This window comes from Gadus morhua, chromosome 16 (assembly GCF_902167405.1).
Source record: "Gadus morhua chromosome 16, gadMor3.0, whole genome shotgun sequence".
NCBI classification, from domain to species: Eukaryota; Metazoa; Chordata; class Actinopteri; order Gadiformes; family Gadidae; genus Gadus; species Gadus morhua.
In genome coordinates, this window is record NC_044063.1 from 24,109,657 (window position 1) to 24,128,158 (window position 18,502).

The 18,502-nt window shown below is 41.5% G+C and overlaps 1 protein-coding gene and 1 pseudogene across 1 annotated transcript; both read right to left on the bottom strand.

Moving 5' to 3' along the window:
* Nucleotides 1–9,720: 9,720 nt before the first annotated feature.
* LOC115561582 (trace amine-associated receptor 1-like) lies at nt 9,721–12,244 on the bottom strand (annotated as a pseudogene).
* Nucleotides 12,245–13,705: 1,461 nt separating this feature from the next.
* LOC115561583 (trace amine-associated receptor 1-like) lies at nt 13,706–17,920 on the bottom strand. The gene is made up of 2 exons (XM_030381730.1): nt 17,490–17,920; nt 13,706–14,690 (listed from the first exon to the last, which is right to left on the bottom strand). The coding sequence occupies exons 1-2, from the start codon at nt 17,918–17,920 to the stop codon at nt 13,706–13,708; spliced, it is 1,416 nt and encodes a 471-aa protein (XP_030237590.1).
* Between the last annotated feature and the right edge of the window lie 582 nt (nt 17,921–18,502).

Here is an 18,502-nt window from a genome sequence, read left to right on the forward strand (position 1 = left end):
CGTATGCAATCCAACACTCCTCATTTCAGTGTAATTTACCTATGATTAAAACGTCTTAGTCATATTTGTCGATATGGTAGTCTAGTGTGAATTTGAGTCAGGCCAGGTGTAGTATTAGCAAATGTTACCAGGATGAACTTGCACCTGATGGTGTGTGTGTGGTCTCTTTCACTTTATCAAGATGTGAGAACTTCATTTTGTAATGGATAGAATTGTATAGTGGTCAAAAGTGTGTCCCAACCCCCACTTCTGTGCTCTGCACCTCTGTGGGGGTTGGGCAGTATTCCACTTACCTTGCTCTGCAATTGCATCTGGGGTCACCATATTTAACAGTCTGTATATTCCTATTTATTGCCAATGCACATTATACTTAATAGGCTATACTGTAATTATCCACACTGATACATTATCTTATATTTCAGGTTGTCACCCATTACCCTTCACAGACTGTTGCCAAGGTATGTTGTCCAGAAGAAGCCTCAATAGTGAACAGCATTAATAAGAAGAAATGGACAACAGCTGCAAAGTTAATGTTGAAACATAAACACCTAGATGAGGAAATCAAGGTGCACATCCTGGAGCTAATAACCAACGAATGCAAACGCATTTCTAATCCGACCAACGGTTTCATCCTGTGGAAGTCATCTCCAGATGATCTGAAAGCCTTTTCATTTACAAGCTTAGAGGCAGACCTTAAAGGTTTTTCACCATTCCTCTTCTCAGTTCTAACAACTGTCAGCAACCACTCTCAAGCTGCAACTTGTGCAGCAGCTTCCATTGCCTTGAGAGGGAGACAACCACGCCTGTCAGCCTTTGCATACTACCTAGGTAGTATTTAGCATTATGGCGGGGCAAAAAAAGCTGTGTTTGAAAGGCTGAACAAAATGGCAATAACAACTACTCACCACAATTCTATAGAGAAGCAGAAGGAGTTGGCGCTCCTATGTGGGGGCTCTCTAAAAATGTTAAAGGTACAGAATGAAGATTTTCTGAACTCTGAAGCGGAAGGGAACTTTGTTGGTCAGAGAGTGGACACCAGCGAAGACCAAAGAACAAGTGATCCGAAGGGGCCACTAAACCCAGTTGGTGAACACATGGATGAGCTTCTCATGTCAGGTGAGGTGACAAATAACTGAAATATAGAAACACAACTTACGCATCACATGCTGTGTCATCTTGAATGTTATGTGTCTATCTTTTGATAAATAATAATCAATTCATTGTCTTTACTTTTTTTCTTTTCCAGCAGATGAAATGGCTCAAAGCGTACTGCCTTTCAGCAGTTTAAGTAACTCTGAAGCAGCAGAGCTGGGCTTGAGCTCCTCCACTTTTCCAATCACACACCCCACTCCTCCACCAACATATTCTATTATATTTGACAATTTGGACTTATTCATGCGTGTACATCATCAGTCCAGCCACCACAACAACAAATCCATACACTGGATTCACCATATTGCAGTCAAAGATAGGATCCAAACATATCACCTTGACAATGCCAAACCAGACCATGACATCCGTCAATACTACCTTGGCAACTCACTCCCCGGACTAGAAACCCAGGATTACATGCGGCGTGAGTTTATTGTTCTTGGGAGCTGTATCCTTACGCAGTACCTGGCTGTTTTTAAACCATTCAAGCCATTAGTGGTTCACCACATACCACATCAGTATACAGATGACATGGCTATGCGCTCCACAGATGTAAGTTATGAGTTAAATCTGCAAAAAAACAAAAACTAAATACACATACTTTCAACTCATTACTGCAATGTCATCTTCTTTCTTTATTCTCAAAGTACCCTCTGGGACTACTCTTCAAAAATGAAAACAAAACGTCTGATTTGGTGGACACACTTCGCCACCTTCAGAAAGAGTAAGTATATAATCAGGCTCCACTGTCAGTCTTGGCAGAAGAAGGGCTTTAATAAAACGTATAATTCCACCATTTGTGTGTTATCCATTTAGGTATGTGCCCAAGGGACCGGACGGGTTGTCAAGTGTTTTAGTAGGAGGTGACCGGCACACTGAGGGGAACTGCAGAAACATACAGTGGGCCTTCTCAGATGGTGCTACAAAGGAAGACCGACTGGAAGGTCTCATCTTTAAGTTTGAGAACTGGCATGCCATCAGAAACCTCTTTGAAGTGGGTAAGAAACTATAGAAGAATGTTGATTAGTAACAAAATCACACCACTACTTTAGATTTTTTTTTTTAGATAGATAACTTCAAGTGCTTGTGTGTAAAGTTATGTTAATCCTTTGCTAATCACAAGTCTTCGATGTTGATAAAGATCTATCATCGGATTTTCTATGATGGTGCATCCTCAAAAGACCATGGCACACTTCTTGCCAACATGACGAAGTTGAGGTACAACGTCTGCTATCTGCAACACCATGATTACATACATACTGTGCAATTATTACAGTTTTTAAGCTTTTATTTGCATTCTAAACAAAACTGTTGTTAATTACAATGATTATAATAACATTTTGTTGACCATGCTTTCCACAGTTGTTTCACAAAAATCCAGTTAACATGAATTAACTGGATAGTTCATGAATTGGGTTGTTATGGGATGGGGAACACAGTCCTGCTATCATGAACGCAGCCCTGCTGTTCTCCGAGGTAGTATTTCAACTTATGCATGGTATGCATGGTATGGTTTTCACTAACTGTATGTGGGCAGTTGTGTGTGTGTGTGTGTGTGTGTGTGTGTGTGTGTGTGTGTGTGTGTGTGTGTGTGTGTGTGTGTGTGTGTGTGTGTGTGAATGCAATGACTCCCATGTATTTAAAGGTATAACAGCAAATAAACCGGATGTCATTGTGATTGATGAGAATAACCGAGAGGTTTTCCTATGGGAAGTTGGTTGCACTTTTGACTCAAGTTTAGAGGAAGCTTTCCTTACTAAACAGGTTAAATACCAACCATTAGTGCAAGCTATCATACATTTAGGCTATAAATGCCAGCTTATCGTTTTATTTTCGGCAGCCTAGGTCATGTCCACAGGCTGGTGGTCAGAGGCTTGAGAATTATGAGGTTGTCCAAATGTAAAGCCAAGCAGCTTGCAACATATTGCTCAATCTCCTCCATTATAGGCAGCCGAGCTATTTGGAGGAGGAGGTGTTTTCTGTACCCATAGATTTTCTGTCTGTTAACAGACTGTGTGCAGAATAAGGTCATGTGTATGTATTGTCTATTCTGTGCATGTTTGACTCAAGTACTGCAACATGTTGTTTCGAGGATGTAGGGCATCAAAAGCAACTGAAAATATTTGTGCCCTTGCAATGTATTTTATAAATGCGGACACAAATAAAGACATTTGAAATGTGTGAGCGAATTAGTGGTAGTGTAGAGGTTAAGGACCTGTTCAGCAAAACTGTTGTGGGTTCAATGCCCTATATCATTACCCTTGTTATATAATTGACCTAATAAATTACTTTGGATGAAGGCGTCCACTAAATGAATAAATGTAAATGTCTGAGAGATGGACAGAATAACACTAAGCAATCTATGACAGCCATTTGCTAAACTACATATTTCTGTTACGTAGGTGCAGCAATGCGAAACAAGGTCCCCATGCAGCTTACAATGCGTACAAGGAATTTGTGCGTAAGGACACAACTGCACTCTTCCTGGCTGCTGCAATGGAACACTTTGGGTTGCAGGATGTCACAGGTAAAGCACACATTCATAGTTGAGTACTAGCATTTATCACAAAAAAAACATGTATATGTTACTACTGTTAATTGTTAAAATTGTAATTCACTTTGATAAAAGTTAGTACCAATATTATTTTACTTAAAATCTGCATTTACACTACTGTGGTGATGTTGGTGAGAAGTTAAACATTTTATTCTGTGTGCTTACAGAAATTCCAGATGGGTTTGTTCCAGTGGATGTCAGCGAGGGATTGCCACAACTGAGGAGAGACTGGCTGCATGAGAAGGTGGGACAGGTTGTGGACACCTTCGTAATGATGACGGGCATTACAGAAGCTGCGAGCCAGAGGCAGGCTTCGACACAGCCGCAGCAGTTTCAGTGTCGTGCGGACGGGTGTGGCAATATGTACATATACAGCAAGGCAAGGGTAACCCATGAGTACAAGATACACAATCTTGTTGCTCCATTGGACCCTACTCCACAACATACAAGTCCAGCAAACGAAGACCATAAAAAAACCCACACAGAAGCTAGACTTGGCTTTGGATTCTTCCTGCTTAACATGCAGGACGGTGTAAGAGAAGGTGATGGTGATAGGATAATGAGACTGTATAAAGTTGCCCTGCTTTTTTATAAAGCATATGGACACAGCCATTATGCCTACAGCACCTTTCTTCTTACACTGCAGGTAAATCTCACTCTGTCCCCACGCATGGCACACAGTGTCATATGGAACCGGTTTTGGAATGGTCGAGGGGGAAAGGGGAAAAATATTCCTCTCAACCTCCATCTGGAGCACCTTAACAATTTTCTGAAATCCTTCATGAGAGGCTTGGGATCAAACCTGTCTGAACGGTCAGCAGCCAGGATCAGTCAGTCCATTGGCACCCTCAAGGAGCTAATGGACAAAACGGACTCGGAACTGGAGCGGACAAGGCCGACTGGCATGCATCATGTAGCCCGAGAACAGGAGGACATTTTAACCCTGGTCGAAGTTTTCAGAGAGACTCACCTTTTTCAACATCACCCAGGCAGACAGTTTACAGCTTTCCCAAATTTCCAAAAAAACCTATTGGGAAAGCTAAATTACCTGGAATTATGGAATTGGATGAAGTCCAAACTGATGGAGGGGAGGAATGTACCCATTTGATTAGTGATGTATGTAAAAATGTAAATGGTGATGGCATCACATTTGTAAATACTGTGGCATTGTAAATAATTGTTTTTTTAAATCTTTTTTAATATAAGTGTCTTATTGTCAACATTCTTGAAACCATTATTTTTGTGTGTGTTTTCTTATTGGTTATATGTTCAAAGTGTATGTTCAAACATTAGCAATGATGGAGATATTAAATACCTATTATGTGGAGGTATTAAAAATCTTTATTGACATCTGTCTTATTGTTTCTTTTTAAAATGCAAAAACACAGTAGAAAAGTATAAACAATGTCAATTTTATTCAAAGGTATAAATATAACAGGTAAAACAGGCTTTTGCACAACAGGACCCTGAAGCTAGAAGTTTGAGGCTCAATTTGAAGCTAGTCTGAGATCTTCAACATTGACAAGCCTGATTCCAAGCTACTTGCTGATGATTGTATCTCCTCATTCTCATCCTCTTCATCAAAGTAACCAGTGTAGTACATGTCAACCCTAAACACGGTCATCCTGAACAACACTGTCATCAAACAATTATTTTTGACTCTGTTCGAGGTCATCAAAAACCTCATGCATAATTCTTAGTATTTCTTTTGCATGTTCCAGTTTGAATATAGGTAGATTATGGATAATGAATTCCAAGTCAAATATCTGTGTACACTGTTCTAAAACAGCATCAATGAGTTCATCTCCAAAACCAGTGCAGGCTGTGTCGACTGTGTAAAGTATGTTTGTATGGTCCCAAACTAAACTTCTCCTGTAGGTCTGTAACAGGTCCCTGATCAATAGTCTGTCCTCATGTGTGACCATTCTACGTTTGTCAGGTGATGGTACCTCCCCTTGAAAGTGTTCATATATGGGGATTGGCTCCCCACAACCTTCAGGTTCACAGAACAAACAGAATGGCAGTGGGTGCAGCACAGATGTCCTGGATCAAGAGATGTGGTGTGTTCCTCGAAATGGCAGTACAAAGCTTTCCGCAGACAACTAGTGACTCCAGTCTCTAGTACTGTCTTAACTGCTGGGTCAAGCTTTGAATGCTGTGGGACAGCATAAACAATTGCATGTACCTGCGATCCACCTCTGCCTGCCCTCCCGACCTGCTGAACCATGGCTTGAACGTCATTAGGTAACCCATACATCACAATGTGTGATACATTGGGAAAATTTAAGCCCATCCCAAGAGCTGTTGTTGAAACGACAACTCTGCAGCTACCCTGACCACTCAGAGAGGACAGCACTCTGTTCTTATTCTCAGGGAGTGTCTGGCTGTGGAACATGCCTATCAGCAGGTTTTCAGTCTTTTTCTCAGGGTCTCTGTCAACCCAGGAATCTACACCGAGTTCCCCCTTCAAATGGCAGAACACTCTGCCAACTGCCTTCACAGTTTTGCAGTAGATAATTACTGGCAATATGGAGGTACCCTTTTCTTTCAGATCCTTCACAATCCAGTCTAGGCAGTCCAGGGTCTGGGCAGGTACTTTAATCACACCCAGTCTGATGTTTGTTCTGTTTGGGCTCAGATTCAAAATGGTTGGATTGTCCATCTGAAGCTGTTTCATAACCCTGGCTCTGGATTGCCGATCAGCAGAAGCAGTCATGCCAGCACAGGTGTACCTGGAATATATGGCAGTACAACAAGCAAGCAATGAGTAACAGTAAAATGAGAAATGTTGAGTAGTATCATTTCTAACTTTGTAATGACCGTACTGACATATATTAAGAATAGATCACTTATAAGGGACTATCAGTATGGGCATGGTGTGTGGGTACATACAAAGCAACACCCCAATGAATGGTCAATTTGCAACTGAATGGGCAACCAGTTTAGAAGTGCACTGTTCCTACGTTCCTGTAACTATGCAACTGATTTCAATAGTTGTGGTGAATTAACACTTAGTGTAGAAAACATCGAAGACTGAACATGTAAGAAGTTTATTGTTTTGTACTTACCAGCTTTAACTAGGGATCTAAGTTCTCCCAACTTGGCGAAGCTCTCGCGAAATGGCGTCTGCCCTTTTTCAGCCTGACCCCTGATGGAAATAAAAGAGTACATTAGAAGGTTTGAACTGGAAGTTATCTCGCTACAATGACACTAACGTTATGATTGTACTCTGTGTCTGAGTTAACGAACATCGACATCCATGGTGCTATGTTTACAACATTTGATTCATATCACGACATTGTGAGTTATTTACTAAGTCAGACAGTCAAGACCATCTCTTACCATTTGTAAGTTAGATGAACTTCATCCACGACGATACCTATAATGTTAGCTTGAAAAACTTCGGAGCCTAACATGTCTCTCCACTTGTTGTTCAGCAGCCAGGATTCCGGGCTTCCGAAAAGGAGCTGGCAACGACCGCTGATTATTTCCACCTCGTCGTGCACGCCGAGTTGTGCACGCCAAGTTGCATCGCCGTGATTCCCATTTCGGTCGCCTCTTTTACTTGGTCCTCCATCAGTGCGAATAATGAAGAAACCACAATGACCACTGGGTTTTCCTTGTGTCCCAACTTCTTAGAGACCATCGGGGCCAGCTGATAAATTAAACTTTTCCCGTATCCTGTAGGGAGCAAGGCAAAAACATATTTTCCATCTACAAACGCCTTGATTGCGTTTCTCTGTTCCTCTTTCAGAATTAAGGCGCTGTCGAGGTCTTCTAAAACAGACTCTACCCTTCTTAGCTCTCCAGCGGCAGCCATGTTTGTTTTTCACACGAATTCGAACTGAGCGCTCTTTGGTGACGTGGTTGATTACGTTAATGTGTATCATCTGTCCATCAACGTATAAAGCCCGCCCTTACAATTTGATTGGTCAGATCACTTATTGATCTGACCAAATACCTCCCAACGAGCTCAATTCCAGACTGAATCTCCAGACCAAATATTTTGTGGGCGGAGTTCAGGCTGGTATCCAGGCTACTGATTTGCTCCACAGGCATTGGTTCTTAGACAGGTGCGGGGCGTGGCGAGCGGAGCTGGGCACCGCAACGTGGCACACCTGGACCTCATCAACTAATCACACACTTTCTTAAGCCTGGCGGGGACTTCTCGTCGGCGCCAGATTATTCTGTTTCATTCGGTATTGTGGCTGACGTGTGTACATCGACCTTCGATTCCCTAACCTGATTTTGTGATTACTAAACGTCGTGTTATCTTTTCGTCAGTTGCCAGTTCCTCGCCAGTGGATTACCCCCGGACCGCAACCTCCGGTGCCTCCGCCAGCTACGCATACCCGCTCCTGTCTTCGCCTTGCCCGCTGGTTATCTTTTGAGTTCCCCTTTGTTGACAATAAACCGTGGATTGTCCGTACTGTCTCTGTCTCTGCATCCGGGGTCCAAACCAACCTTTTCGCTACCGTAACACATTCGGTATTCGGTTTCGGCTTTCGGCCAACTGTTTCAGCATATTTGGTTTCGGTTTAGGCCAAGAATTTTCATTTCGGTGCATCCCTCCTTACCCGTATTGTATGCATTATCTTTATCGACTTGTGTTCCTAATATGCATGTGTCCCCCCGTTAATATACATTGCCATGGACTGTATTATGCGTTGTGTGCGGAAGCACACACGCGCGCCCGCATTCATTCACTCTTTTTGACACTCACTCGCGGTAAAATAATGTTTTCTTACAATCAAATACTCATCAATCCTAAAAGTTATGGGCTTGTACACGATGTCTGTGTCAAGAAAATATGTGTTCGCTGTACAGTGTTTGCAGATGCATTGATTTAAAATTAGAACTTATTACCGCTGTATCAGCTGTTCTTTCCCAAATATTTTACCAAGAATGTGTGGCTAGGTAGATGAGAGAAGCGAAGTGCATGCGCGAGGTGCACAAGCAACATCATGCATGCGCCCTTAAAATAGCATCTGAGCAACGCGCCGCTGACTTTGAACCAGATTCTGAAACTGCAAAATAGCACCAGGGAACGTTTGCGCGAGAACACGCCTCCTCCTTTCGCCGAACCACCCCTTGGGGCACAAGATCATTCCCTAATTTACAGGCGCGTGGAGGTGGAGGGAAAAGAACGCTCTGCGCCAGTTGCAAACTAGCGACACATGCGTCAGTGTAGAGAGTCAATTGCGCCGGATGCAAGATAGGGCCCAACATAACAACAATCACTCAGGAAAACGCTCTGAATATTAACAAGGACAATGTTGAGGGCAAGATGGGTTGATAAAGAAAACAAAACACAGTTTTGGTGCATTATTTTCATTCTTAAACTGTAAAAAGTTTTAATTTTTATATTCAAACAGGATTTTTATTTTATTTCCCTCAAGGGGAAAATATGCTTTCTGATCTTCAAAGGAGTGTTATTTAGCCAGTTGGGAACAACTTTCAAATGAGCAATGAGATTTTTCAAGTATTTGAAGACAACCAATATCATGGACTCAAATACGTGACAAAGACTTCTCTCTCCTCCCCTTCGTTTTGTTAATATCAGACCTTAATCCTTTGATGTTACTGCCTGTCTAATGTGAAAGTTTCCAAATAAGAATCATGTATACTCATTTTCTCTCTGAATATGCTTTATAAATGCTGCCAGTGATTCTTCCAACCGAATGCTTTGCCAACGGGAAAAGTCTTCGTCACACAAAAACACAATTTATGGCATATTTGTGAGCATCACAAAAGAAAGCGGCTGAAAGTGCTGGTATGTTTATGTTGACACTGAGTTATCCACCTCCTGTTCCGCTACGTGCAACAGCATAAAAGGATCGTAGTGCAATATTCCCTATTCGTATTTTGTGATTCAGAGTTTCATGATTAATATAGGTCTAATTAAGTTATTATGGGGAAAATAATTAAACTTAATTTGAACTTCCACCCATCAGTTGATAAGTCTTTCTTTTCATGGCCCCGATCTTCTTGGAAGCTCCAACATGAAACCAGTGTCATTCTGCAAACAATTTTGTTCCCGACATGTCAGACCGAAAGATGCGACCAGAAACGATAATTCGAAACGCCTTCCTGAACCAACTGTAGCAGAAGGCGTACACCAATGGGTTGGAGGTGGAATTCAGAAACCCCAGCCACCCGAGTGCGTTGAACAAGGTGGGTGCGTTGAACATCGACCCCTTCACCCCCGATGAAGGGGTCGATGATGTTACAGATGAAAAATGGCGTCCAGAAGGACAGAAACACGCCCATGATGATGGCCAGAGTTTTGGTGGCTTTCCTCTGGTGCTTGTCCACCTTGGAGGAGCTGGTGTTCTGTAGGCCTATGGTGCGCACTTGTCTCTGGGCCACCATGTAGATCTTTAGGTAGATGCCCAGCATGATGACCCCGGGGATGTAGAAGGATAGAATGGATGACACGGTACTGGACACCCCGCTCTGAAACACAAAGCATCCTCCTTCACACGCCACATTGTTATGGTAGAACTCCTCTATTCCTAATATATTCAGCTTTAGGAAGATTATCCCAAAGCCGACCACTACAGAGACACACCATGTGACCAGGATCATGATGACTGCGGTCTGAACCGTTATCTTATGGGGGTAGAGCAGAGGCTGGCACACGGCATAATAGCGGTCCATGGATATAAAGGACAGGTTCAATATAGAAGCAGTACACAGCAAGATGTCTGAGCTGTTGAAGAGCTTGCATAAAATGTCCCCAAAGTACCAGCAGGTTTCAATGGACTGAATCATTCTAGGGAACATGACCAGAACCCCCAGGAGGAGGTCGGACACGGCCAGGGAGAGGGTCAGGTAGTTGGTAGGCGTGTGGAGTTGCTTGAAGTGAGCGATGGCCACGATCACAAAGAGGTTACCCAGGACTGTGAGGACCACCGCAGACCCAAGGGTCAAGTAGAGGATGGCGCGGACAGTGACAGGGTAGACCGTCCTCACACACGAGCCATTCCCGTAGCACAACTCTGGCTCCATCAGCCTGGGAGCGGGGGGAGGGGGGGGGAAAGGGAGGAAGGAAAGGAGAGGGCGGGGCAGAGACAGGGTTCTAGTAAATTCTAAAAATCTAGAGACAAAACATAGATTAGACATTTGATCCTGATCGTGTGTTATTGAACTGGTATAAAATTCAGATGATGATAGCACATTTAATAAATATAATAATAATAATAATAATGAATTTTATTTGTAATGCACTTTATATTGAGCAAACAATCTCAAAGTGCTACATAAGAAAAAAAGAAAAGAAAAGTAAAAGTTAAAATTTGGAGAGAGAACGTCTCTCCAAAGGAAACAATTAATGAAAGGCTTTTTTAAAAAGGTAGGTTTTTAGGCCTTTTTTAAAAGTGTCATGAGAATGGCTTCAGTTTTTGAACTGTTAAGCTGCAGAAAATTCTCCATCATCCACGCCTTTGTCTCCCCCAGGCAGGTGGTGAGTGTGGAAGATGGCAGGGTGTCAGAGGATGCTGGGTTGAGTTTGAAATAAAGTTGGGTGTCATCAGCATAGCAATGGAAAGATATTCCATGCCGGCTGATGACACGGCCAAGGGGAAGCATGTAGACAGTGAAAAGGGGGGGTCCGAGGACTGACCCTTGGGGGACACCACAGGAGACGGGGAGTGTGTCTGACTTGGCTTCTCCCAGGGAGACGTATTCAGTTCTGTTAGTGAGATAGGAGCCAAACCAGTTGAGAGTTGAGTCCGATGGTGGAGTGTAGGCGATGGAGGAGAATGTGGTGGTCAACCGTATCAAAAGCTGCAGTGAGATCAAGGAGAATGAGCAGGGATGGTGAGCCAGCATCAGCTGACATCAGTAGGTCGTTAGTGACCCTGGCCAGAGCAGTTTCCGTGCTGTGGCCAAGGCGGATACCAGACTGAAATTTTTCAAACATGTTGTTTGTTTGAAGGTGGTCGTGAAGTTGGGCAGCAACTACCTTTTCCAGCACTTTTGAAAGGAACGGGAGATTTGAGATTGGTCTGTAGTTAGCAAGCACTTCCGGGTCAAGGCTGGGTTTTTTAAGGAGTGGCTTAATGACTGCAGTTTTCAGGACAGATGGGATGAGGCCAGTCTGGAGGGAGCAGTTTATGATTTTAGTAATCATGGGACTTATGGCAGAGGTGTGTGTTCTTATCAAAGCTGAAGGGAATGGGTCGAGGCCACAGGTAGAGGGTTTCATCTTCCTCATGATTTCCTCAGCCTCACGCTGTGTGATGTCCTGGAAGCAGCAGAGAGGTTGGGTCGTCCCAGGCTGAGGGCTGACAGTTGGGATTGTGGGGGCAGAGGGGGTGGAGAGGATGGCACGGATGTTATCTACCTTTGCCCTGAAGAAAGAGATGAAGTTGTTGCGCTGCTCCTGTGTGGTGTCTAGTTTCAGGGGGATTTGAGGTTTGAGAAGGTTATTGACAGTGGAAAAAAGTATTTTGGAGTTTCCAGAGCTATTGTTGACGAGATTGGAGAAGAAGAGAGACTTTCCACCTCATGGCACTTATTAAATGAGTCATTCATGTTTATATTTCAATGTTTTCCAGCAAGAACTCTTCATAGCCCAATCCATTCCGTGATGCTATGATTAGTTAAGTGTTAGCTCTTAGTTTACACTTTAGCTCTGTTTCTATTCATAAATGTAGAGCCAATGTACACTCATCAAGTATTTTATCAGGAGAAGCTTTCATACACTAGAAATAATACAATGCATTTGTTTTTTCCATTGTTCAGTGAGAAATTATCGATGATGGATAATATCTGGCACATTGTATTGAATTCATCCACGACGGTAATCACTTGAATTGTGAAAATGCTTAAAATATATATATATATATATATATATATATATATATATATATATAAATATATATATAAATATAGTTAATTTGCATTTTTTTTTCGAAAAAAATTAGGTTCTTGTTCAAATAGTTATGTCTCAAACAAATAAAATCACTGCTTGACCTAAAACCTGTCCTATTTAAGGAATATCACAAAGCAGTTAGTGGAGATAGATCCATATTATTCAATAAAGATTTCCATTAACCTTTTGTATCAAATATAAACTCGTAGATCAATGAGTTTAAAGTGTGAAAAAGACAAATGTGGGGATTACCTCAGCTGCAGAGGTATACTCAGTGGATACTAGCAGGATGGGCTTCATATATATCGTCATTTCAAGATGACGACAGGTTCAAAACAATCAGCCACTGCTCTGACTGGGCCATTTCCCTGGACTCTGTGGCCAGATGCAACAACAATCTCCAAGGAAAGAGCTGTGAATGGCAACATGGACAATGTTGAGAGGCAGGATGTGTTGAGAAAGAGAGACATAAGGACCACACCTTTTTGTTGCAGTATTTTTATTAAAGAAATGTAATTTCTAAATGTTAACTTTTTATTAAGACGCTACCACAGAAGTGGTTTTAAATGAACGGTGCTTGGTAAACAAAATTATTGACCACAATGAATTGTATTACAATCAAAACAATCTACATAACACACACAAACACACATTTGTATCATGTATGTATAAAACACACATGTATGTTTAACTGTAGTGTTTATCAATTGTAGTTAATGAGTTAGTTAAAAAAGTAAGCTTTTTTTGGTATTTTATTTGAAATATTCCTGAGCAAGACAGCACATCAGAAAAAAAGAATATCATAGATTAAATGTTGTGGGGACGATTTTTTTTGATAAAGGTTTTGTATCTTTTATATATGCATACATCGCAGGTCGACAGCATGAACATTTTCAGAGTAATCATCAGAGTAAAAAATGCCATCAGTATAAATACTACCACAATTAATGACAGTATTATGTAACTTTTTTCAGTATTCCATGACGAAATATAAAGTAGTAATTTAAACTATGACTGACCAGATAAAATGGGATAATTAATTTGGATTTCCAACCATCTGTAAATAAGCATTCATTTTATTGGCCCCACACCTTCTGGGAGGCCTCCACATGAAACCACTGTCACTCTGCAAACAGTTTTGTGTCCGACATGTCAGACCGAAAGATCCTACCGGAAATTATTATTTGAAACGCCTTCCTGAACCAGCTGTAAAAGAAGGCATACACAAACGGGTTGATGGTGGAATTCAGAAACCCCAGCCACTTTAGTGAGTCAAACATGGCAGGTGGAATGGAGTAGCCGATGAGGGGGTCGATGATGTTACAGATGAAAAATGGCATCCAGAAGGACAGAAACACGCCCATAATGAAGGCCAGTGTTTTGGTGGCTTTCCTCTGGTGCTTATCCACCTTGAAGGCGCTTGTGTTCTGTAGGCCTATGGTGCGCACTTGTCTCTGGGCCACCATGAAGATCTTCAGGTAGATGCCCAGCATGATGACCCCGGGAAGATAGAAGGAGAACGTGGATGACACGGTGCTCGTCATCAAAGTCTGAATCAAAAAGCACCTTCCTTCACACACGACATTGTTGTTGTGCATCTCAATTCCTGATATATTCAGCTTCTTGAAGAACATCCCGAACCCGACCACAGCTGAGACACACCATGTGACCAGGATCATGACGACTGCCGTGTGAACCGTTATCTTAAGGGGGTAGAGCATAGGGTGGCACACGGCATAATAGCGGTCGATGGATATAAAGGACAGGTTCAAGATGGATGCGTTGCACAGCAAGACTGCTGAAGTGTTGTAGAGCTTGCAGTACATCTCCCCAAAGTACCAGCAGTTCTCAACGGACTCAATCATGCCAGGGAACATGACCAGAACCCCCAGGAGGAGGTCGGTTACGGCCAGGGAGAGGGTCAGGTAGTTTGGAGGTGTGTGGAGTTGTTTGAAGTGAGCGATGGCCACGATCACGAAGAGGTTACCCAGCATCGTGAGGACCACCGCAGACCCCAGAACCACATAGAGGGCTGTGCGGACAGTGACAGGGTAGACCGTCCTCACACACGAGTCATTCCCGTAGCAGAACTCCGGCTCCATCAACCTGGGAGGGAGGGGGGGAGAGGAAGGCATTTGAAGGGAAGGACACGGGAAAGACAAGGTTTAGGTCCTTCTTTCCACAACCTGAAAGAGACATTATGATATCACATAAGATGTTTTCATGGGTGGGGGATTATAGTTGTCATATATTTTAACAGGAAAATCTTTCGTAGACCATGCCATAAATAAAATTCAAAATATTGTTATTCAAAATATAGATAATAATACTATTATTGTCTTTTGATCGATTGTTCAGTGAAGAATGACCAATGCTTTACTGTTAATAATATATTGGCACAGTGTTCACTCATGACAACAAGTTATTATCAGCTCATTCACATCCAACATATGTGCTTACACAAGTTGCTAAATATTCCTCATTCAGCGAGCATAAGTAAAAGTCATGGTACAGTCCTTGATTATAAACAACTACAACATGACATAAGGGCTTTATGAATAGTTTTTATGTTGTAGTTGGTTATAATTAAGGATTTTGGCATGACTTTTTTTGACTGGTGGACTTGTTTTACAGTCCCCGCATATTTCATTTCGTCACTTGAATTGTTTTAGCAGAAAATGTACTTATTAAAATATACTTCTCGATGTCTCATCTTTCGACTATAGGATAGGGTTCTTCAACCATCAAAAAATATTGAATTAGTTAAAAAAGAATTTCTCACACAAATAAAATCAATACATTACCCACAACCTGGCTTATTTTAAGGAACGTCACCATATATTTAGTTAAAATAGACATATTATTGAATAACCATTTCCATTAATTGTGTGTAGAATTTTTTCCTTGAGACTAAGTAGTTTAAAGACTGATAAAGCCTTATGTGGGGCTTACCTCTCTCAGATGAAGAGGCAAACTCAGTGGCTTCTTGCAGGATGTGCTTTATATATATATACATCATTCAAGATGACGACAGGATAAAAACATCAGCCACTGGGACAATGTTGAGGGCAAGATGTGTTGAGAAAGAGAGACTTGCACCTTTTTGGGGTTGAATTGACTAGATTTTTTTTAAATATCTCTTTAAATCAATAGTTATCTTTTTTTTTACCTCGCCGAAGGGAACAAGTTGCGTTGGTTTATTTTTGTTCAATGTCAAACTAAATAACAAGACAGTGTTAAAAAGAACATTGCCCATTAGTATAAGATAAAGAGCATATGATTTAAATGTAGTTTGATTTGTAGGGAAGAGTAAGACATAGACGTTTGTTGCAACTTATAATGTAATAAAGACTCATAATGTAATAACGGCTCATAACGTAATAAGGGCTTTGCGCATAATGTAATAATGTAATAACTTATTACATTAAGAACCTTATTGATACCGCTCATAATGTTATGACAGTTCATAATGTAATAATAGCACATATAGTGAGAAAAGTGTTGCATTATCATAATTCTTACTTCTGCCATCCCTGCAGGAGTGGAAGGAAATAGTTTCACCTGTGTCTGTCTCTCAGCAAGATCACACATTTCTGCAAACATGCTGGAGCATTAGCAAACTTAGATGCCATATACTGAACCTCGCTCCCAATAAGTGGCAGGCCGCATAAAAAGGAAGAGAAGCCTTATTCTTTAACGCATCATCCTCCATAGGTAAAATCCATGGTATAATGGCAACAACTGCAAACATTGACAACTAATGCACTTTTGGGCAGAGGTTTGTTTTTGAGTTTGACTATGATTTGTACATAGGTTGCGCTACAGTAACCAACTCAAAAGCTGTCAGGAGAAGAGGTTTGATTAGGGAAGAAGGAGGGGGACTGTAGTTCATGTAGTTTAATGTTCCTTGCCACAATAACTAATAACTCCTGCAATGAAAACACATTTAAAATTTTACTTTTCAAAAGTGAGTGAGCACTCTTTCCTTCCATACAACCTTACGAAGACCTTCCAATAAAAACGTAGCAGTTTTTTTTTGTTGGTCTTTAATGCCAATTTAATAAAGGCTTTTGAACATTATTTTCCTACTTCTTGAAATACATGATAAAAGCATGTTAATTCATGTTAATTCAAACTTATTTTATTTTAGAACTTTTGAACAATAACAACAAAAGTCTTCAAAAACGTTGGAGATCTGGACATTAAATTAGTCTCACAATATATACCAGCTATATACAGTATGTGAGTCTAGAACAGACAAAGGGATGTCATAGAAAACATGAACCAGCTCAAAGGCTCTTTAAATGTAAACACAGCCTGTCAGGACACAAAAGTAAAAATATAAGTCCAAATAAATTTAACTAAACAATATGCCTATAAACATGATCATAAATTATAGTTGCCAACAAAAATAAATTCAAGGGGGCTCCATTTGTCAGTGGTCAGTGACTGTGCCAGTGATCACTCAAATCACTTTATTTCTTCCAATGAATGTCTTTAATATGGAACCATCCAAAGGATATATGTCGAATCACGATCCATGCTGTAATCCACCTGGCATATTGGCTGAAGAGCTGCCTGATGTTGGATGCAAGGCCATTATTACATCCAGCTGCTTTATATAACCTACAAATACTAATGCTGCAGTCTTCATCCCTCACAATATTTAAACATTCCACCAAAGAATCACATATAATTTTTTTTGGTAGGAATGGCAGGGTTAGCTCTCTGACAAGTTGGAAACTGTTGAATTGTCATATCCATCAACAGGCAATACTGGATAATGGTTGACAGTACAATCAAAGGCAAATTAGGGCTAGGAATGAAGTCAGGGTCAGCAGGGAAGATATGTTTTGGCACTGTAGGACATGCAGAAGGAACAGTATAAGGGTCAGTGTAAGGGACAGTGTGGAGGTCACCATGTAGGACATCATTGGTATCACCATAAGGAAAATCACATGAGTCACCATGTAGGACATCATTGCGATCACCATAAGGAACATCACATGAGTCACCATGTAGGACATCATTGGGATCACCATAAGGAACATCACATGAGTCACCATGTAGGACATCATTGGGATCACCATAAGGAACATCACATGAGTCACCATGTAGGACATCATTGGGATCACCATAAGGAACATCACATGAGTCACCATGTAGGACATCACTGGAATCTCCAGGAGGGTAATTGTTGGGGTCAAAGTGATGGTCAGAGTCAGGGTTTGAACGGTGGTCAGAGTCAGGGACAGCATCAGAGCCAGTATTATAAAGAAGCACCCTCTGCTTCTCTGATCTCTGAATTCTTCGAATGAATGGTCTGACTGGTCCATCAAGACTAACTTAATGGTCCCCACAACCTTCAGCAAAATGGCCTAGAATCAGCAATGGCGGACTTTCATCGTAGTGACCATGTGGGGATACTATTGCTGTTGCATCAACTCCAAGCGTTGACACAATCATAAACTGTACATTGAATATGGTTGATGTTCTTTGTAGAGTCAAATGATCACCATATGTACCACTGTTCTGCATGCTTTGCACAGTCATGCCATTGCCCTTCCACAAAATTGGAAAGATGTATTCCATTCATGGCATGTGGGTGAAGCATTTGGTCTGATACAATTTCTTGCCTAAAAGATGTTGCAGACCGAAAAATTCCAAGTGAGGCAAGTTGGTCAACAGTGGCAGCAAACTGGCAGCTGCCATCTGAATTAGGGTCTAAACGAGTCCTGAAACCTAGTGATCCAAAGGATTCTAACCTCATTCCATGGGTGATGGACTGTAACAACTGTCTGCGTTGATGTTTTCTGGCCTTGTGCTCAGAACGCTGCTTCTCCCGCTCCCTTGTGATACTGATACATACTGCAAACCATTTGATATGTTGATGTCCTGGGTTGCCTAGCATTCGGAAC

Coding starts and splice junctions, on each gene's coding strand:
- LOC115561583 (XM_030381730.1), bottom strand. CDS start 17,920: ATGGACCAGTCAGACCATTCATTCGAAGAATTCAGAGATCAGAGAAGC. Junction 14,691..17,489: donor TACATGGTGACCTCCACACT/GTCCCTTACACT, acceptor CCTCCCTCCCAG/GTTGATGGAGCCGGAGTTCT.